Raw genomic sequence first — 6,173 nt, 5'->3', positions numbered from 1 at the left:
GGAGTGCCAGGTAGGTGACAGGTGTGCCAGTGGGTGCAAATGCAGTATCGAATGTCTGAAATTACAGCATGGAAAAAAAATCACAAAATGGATGTTTTTTGTTCTCCTTTGCAGATTGGATAAACAAAGAAAAGTGGCCTAGATAACCGATTTTAAAGTATGCTAAAAAAACTTTTTACATCTGTTAAATCTGTAATTCAAGGATTAAGGGTAGGTATAGTGGTCAGGGGGTTGGGGTTACGTAAGTACTGCCACACTGGGACAGACCAAAGGTCCATCAAGCCCAGCATTCTGTTTCCAACAGTGGCCAATCCAGGTCACAAATACCTGGCAAGATCCAAAAAAAGTTCAATTCATTTTATGCTGCTTATCCCAGAAATAAGCAGTGGATTTTCCCCAAGTCAATTTAATAATGGTCTATGGGCTTTTCCTTTAGGAAGCCATCCAGACCCCTTTTAAACCCCGTTAAGCTAACCGCCTTTACCACATTCTCTGGCAACGAATTCCAGAGTTTAATTACACGTTCAGTGAAGAAACATTTTCTCCGATTCGTATTAAATTTACTACTTTGTAGTTGACGTCTTTCCTGCATGAGTTTTTTTTATTCCCTTGCATTTTGCCTTTTTTACTGAAACATGTATCACATTCAGAACATTTCTTTCCCATGTGAGTCATTTTGTGCTGCTGCAGAATACCTTTCCGACTGAAACTTTTATCACACTCAGGACATATTAATGGTCATATTAATGGTTTATCTGTCATGTGGGTCATTTCATGCTTTCTTAGGTTCTATTTCCACCTGAAATATTTATCACACTGAGAGCATTTAAATGGTTTATCTTGTGCGTGTGCCATTTTATGCAGTTGCAGGTTGCCTTTGTGACTGAAACTTTTATCTCAATCAAAACATTTAAATTTTTTTTTCTCCAGCATGCGTCTTTTTGTGTCGTTGTAGAAGGGCTTTCCGACTGAAACACTTATCACACTCAGAACATACTAATGGTTTTGAACACATTAATGTTTTTTCTTTCATGTGGGTCACTTCATGCTTTCGCAGGTTCTGTTTCAATCTGAAATACTTATTACACTGGGAACATTTAAATGGTTTCTCTTGTGTGTGAGTCATTTTATGTAGCTGCAGGTTGCCTTTCTGACTGAAACATTTATCACATTCAGAACACTTAAATGGTTTTTCCCCAGTGTGCGCCATTTTATGCAGATTCAGAAGGGCTTTTCGACTGAAACTTTTATCACATTCAGAACATTTAAATGGCTTACTTCCTGTGTGAACCCTTTTATGCTGTTGCAGGCTGCTTTTGTGACAGAAACATTTGTCACATACAGAACACTGAAATGGTTTTTCACCTGTGTGCGTCAATTTATGTTGTTGTAGGTTGCCTTTAAGACTGAAGCTTTTACCACATTCAGCACACTGAAATGGTTTTTCTCCAGTGTGAACCATTTCATGCCTTTGCAGCTCACTTTTCCAACTGAAACGTTTATCACATTCAGTACATTTAAATAGTTTGTCTTTGGTGGAATTGTCTTCAATTGGGTTAGTTTCGCAAACACCGCTAGAGGAATGAATCTTAGTCCTGAGGTTCGATATGTGGTACTTCACAAAACGTGATTGTACGGTGAAGTTTTCCTGACTATCCGTAATTTTAAGAGGTGTCTCACCTTCTTTGAGTCCCTGAGTTTGTACATGTTTTAGGCAGTAGCTGGAATTTCTCTCTTGTAAGTTTGATTTTTCTCCTTTTTGGGCTATTTCTTTCATCCTGGGTGGGCTGACTTTGGAAGGGTCCTTCTGTTTCCATTCCTCCCTCTGCTGTCTATCGCACAATCTCATTTTCTTATTAATCTTAAATCCATGATCTACTGGACAAAAATGAGAGTGTGATCATTCATTTTATAGCTATGGAGAAAAGCACGTATAACTAAACATGAGATTATTTTAAAAAGCTATTTGCTTGGCTAATATTCCATATAAGTACATATAAGTACATAAGTAATGCCATACTGGGAAAAGACCAAGGATCCATCGAGCCCAGCATCTTGTCCATGACAGCGGCCAATCCAGGCCAAGGGCACCTGGCAAGCTTCCCAAACGTACAAACATTCTATACATGTTATTCCTGGAATTTTGGATTTTTCCAAGTCCGTTTAGTAGCGGTTTATGGACTTGTCCTTTAGGAAACCATCCAACCCCTTTTTAAACTCTGCTAAGCTAACCGCCTTCACCACATTTTCCGGCAATGAATTCCAGAGTTTAATTACACATTGGGTGAGAGATATGAAAGAAAGTTGTGATGCTTGTAGAGAGAAACAGGTAGAGAGAGAAGCCATGGCTGAACTCATCCTACTGGTTCTGTGCATCTCATCCTCACTTACAATCTCTGCAGTGATTCCCTTTGCTATGATTAGTCACCAGTGGCGTAGCCAAGGGTGGGCTTGGGGGGCCCCGGCCCACCCACTTTGGGTTCAGGCCCACCCAGTAGCAACATACTTACGAGGTGGCTGGCAGGGATCCCCAAGCCCCACCAGCTGAAAATTCCCAACAAGTGTCCCTCCTGCATACCTTGTAAGTAGCAGATCTTCGCCTGCAGTGAGCAGTGACATACTGCTCGCACCGGCCCCACAGCCTTCCCTCGATGTATTTCTGCCTAGGTGGAAACAGGAAGCTGCATCAGAGGGAAGGGTGTGGGGCCAACATGAGCAGTGTGTATTAGTTGCTGCTCGCTGCTGGTGAAAATCTGCTATTTAAAAGGTATACGGGAGAGGGGGATGTTTGAGAGACCATATGGCATGCAGGCGAGAGAAGGAGAGACCAAATCACCTGTGGGACGGGGCAAGGTTCTTCTGCCCACCCATCTTGGGCCCAGGCCCACCCAAAATGGGGTGTCTGGCTACGCCCCTGTTAGTCACTAATCAAAAACTCTGCAAAACCCTGCTAGCGACCTGGGATTCATTCAGTCCAGGCTACATCACCTGTTTCATGCAGCTCTTCACATGTGCCCACATTGGGAAGGTTTCTTCTTTTCTCAAGTCCCTGGGGCTCAATGCGGAATCTCTGTTCCTTAAATCGGATTAAGATCTCAGGTTTGGCATTAGGGGAGCCTGTTAAAGAAAAACATAATTACAACTGGTGGTCAATGTAATTGTTTAAAATGCTGATTGCAATTATTCACTGATGAGTGCCAGCTGCTGTGTAATGTCAATCTTCAGCTTCTATATGTATAGCCTAGGAATTTTATTTTAGGATTGCTACTGATAATAAATGTTTCCCCTGCCTACCAGCTCACCTGGCAGGGAGTGACATGCTGAGTGGACACCTCCAGTGCCAAGACAGTGGAAAATACCCAAGAAAGATGAACATGCTTAACTGGCAAGCTCTGACGTGGCATTATATTGCACAGAATTACACGGTGGGGGGGGGGGGGGGGGGGATACACTTTGAGTTATAGTTCCCAGCAACAGTAAGGTCCACTTTTAATAATAGGAATCATGTCAATGAGACATGGAAAGAACTTAAAACTTTTATAGATACACTTCCAAGGAAACAAGACGGTGCAAAAGAAGCTGGTGAAAGCCAAAGAAGTAATAATTGATAACAACTGGAAAAGAATGGAAGAAAGGACGTTTAAAAGTTTGCTTTCTTCTTTGTTCTCCTTGTCAAATAAGAAGGGAAATAGAGAAACGATACAAGACTTGTACACAAGACACAGAATGCTATGGTTCAATGTTCTGAGAGCGAGGACCACAGATAAAAGGAGAGCTAGATCTTAGGGGAGGAGAAAGGGCAAACGGGGCTTTCTTGAATATTTGCTGTGTTTGATGGACAGACTTTGGGAATAAGAACATAAGAATAGCCATACTGGGTCTGACCAATGGTCCATCTAGCCCAGAATCCTGCTTCCATTAGTGGCTAATCCAGGTCATAAGCACCTGGCAGAATCCCAAATAGTAGCAACATTCATGCTACTAATCTATTTCTATGCTACCATAGGCAGTCGGTGGCCCAACTGTTTGGGGAGGCTAAAGGGGGCGGGGTTAGGGGGTGGAGCCAGGGGTGGAGCTTAAATCCATAATTGTCTGATAACACAGAAAAAAATAAATTAATAAAAATAAAAGTCACAATTAATACCTTTTATTAAATTTAGATATTAGATATGTATCATATGTCAAAGAATAAAGTTTGCTCAAAGCATATGCTAACCACAATCGCTCAACTGCAAAACACTATGCACAACTTTGTGCAAAAACACACTCAGAACCTTACTGTACCATAAATATTACACTGGGCAGAACCTAATACACCAATATACCACCCATACGGAAAATGCAGAGAAAATATGAGACAAGGGATCATATTACAATTCTCATGTAGAGCCACAAAACACCCTAATTCATGTTTAATGTGGGATAAAATGCCATAAATAAGTAAATAAATATAAACTTTTAATGTTGAGCACCTGATTCACAAAGTGGACATATTCCAAACACTATCATGAAAATAAAATGATCTTTTCTGCCTTTGTTGTCTGGTTGTCCGATTGCTGCTATCTGTTCTCAGTGCAGGTCAGGAAGTCATCCTTCTTAAATATCTCCCTAGCAACTCAGCCAACCCCCCCCCCCCACCCCCTGCTCTCCCAGCAGTAAGGTAAACAAACCATAAACCAATTTCTACTGTGAGGATGGAGGTAAATCAACAATTTAACCCTCTCAGAGCACAGCAGGGGAGGCTTAGCCTGTCCAAGCCTACCGGGCGCCTATGTATGCTACCTATTTCTATCTCAATAGCATACTATGGACATTTTCCTCCAGGAACTTGTCCAAACCTTTTTTTTTAAAACAAGATATACTAAACCGCTGTAACCACATCCTCTAGCCAAAGAGTTCCAGAGCTAACTTTTTCGTGAGTGAAAAAATATTTACTCCTATTACCATGTAACTTCATTGAGGGTCCTTTTACTAAGGCATGCTGAAAATGGGTTGTGGTAGTGTAGGTGCGGGTTTTTTTTTTGGCGCACGCTGATCCATTTTTTCAGCGCAACTGTAAAAAAAGGCCTTCTTAAAATTTTGCCGAAAATTGCCACGCATCCGTTTTACAATAGCCATTGACCTAGAGGTAAAGTCTCCGCGGGGTAACCGGGCGGTAATGACCTAAGAATGCCAACCAAAGCCACTTGGCGCATGTCCGATATGCGCATCCGAAAATAACAATTATTTTTCGGCCATGCACCAAAAATGAAATTACTGCAAGAGCCATGTGGTAGCCGTGCGGAACTCCATTTGGACTTCAGAAATGAGCACAGGTACACATCTGACATGCTCCCTTACCTTGTGTGCTGAGGCCTCCAAAACTCACTACCCCCAACTGTACACTACTACCATAGCCCTTACGGATGAAGGGGGCACCTATATGTGGGTACAGTGGGTATCTGGTGGAGTTTTGGAGGGCTTACAGTTTCCGCCCCAAGTGTAACCGGTGGGGGGGGGGGGGGGTACGGGCCTGGGTCACCTGTCTGCAGTGCACTGCACCCACCACTAGCTCAAACGTCTTAATTTTAGTCCTGAATGGTTTTCTTTTGTTCCCATTATGGCTGAAAACATCCAAGTGTTAGGAACGCCCATATCCTGCCCTTAGTATGCCCCTGGCAGGCCCTTGTAATTTCAACGCACTTCTACTACTACTACTTATCATTTCTAAAGTGCTACTAGACGTTACGCAGTGCTGTAACTTGAACATGAAGAGACAGTCCCTGCTCGACAGAGCTTACAATCTAATTAGGACAGACAAACAGGACAAACAAGAGATAAGGAATATTAAAGTGAGGATGATAAAATAAGGGTTCTCTTCTGATGGACTTCATAGAAAAATGTCTACAAATGAGTTTTGAAAATACCACTTTTGGGACGTTTTTGTGAGAAGAAAACGTCCAAATATAGGTTTATGCCACTTTTTGGGACGTTTTGCTCTTTTGAAAATGAGCTCCACTGTTACTTGTGCAGTTAGCGTGGTGTGAACATTATGAATCCTCAAGAGAGATATTAATGCATTTGCACCTAACTGCAGCTAGTCACGATCAGGTAATTCTATACGGACGTTTAAGGGCCCTTTTACTAAGGCATGTAGACGCCTACGTGAGTTACAACAGGCGTCAAATTGGAAC

The 6,173-nt window shown here is 42.1% G+C and overlaps 1 protein-coding gene across 1 annotated transcript; it reads right to left on the bottom strand.

Annotated features, from left to right (window-relative positions):
* Positions 1 to 510: 510 nt before the first annotated feature.
* LOC115459322 (gastrula zinc finger protein xLCGF3.1-like) lies at positions 511 to 3,117 on the bottom strand (the record flags this gene model as incomplete). Its single annotated transcript, XM_030189164.1, has 2 exons — positions 511 to 1,875; positions 2,989 to 3,117. Coding segments are annotated over 2 exons (1,094 nt in total), but the record flags the coding sequence as incomplete, so codon positions are not given.
* Positions 3,118 to 6,173: the final 3,056 nt, after the last annotated feature.

The sequence above is a fragment of the Microcaecilia unicolor genome, unplaced genomic scaffold (assembly GCF_901765095.1).
Source record: "Microcaecilia unicolor unplaced genomic scaffold, aMicUni1.1, whole genome shotgun sequence".
NCBI classification, from domain to species: Eukaryota; Metazoa; Chordata; class Amphibia; order Gymnophiona; family Siphonopidae; genus Microcaecilia; species Microcaecilia unicolor.
The sequence above is the reverse complement of the archived record's forward strand: the minus strand, read 5'-3'. Positions and strand labels throughout refer to the sequence as shown.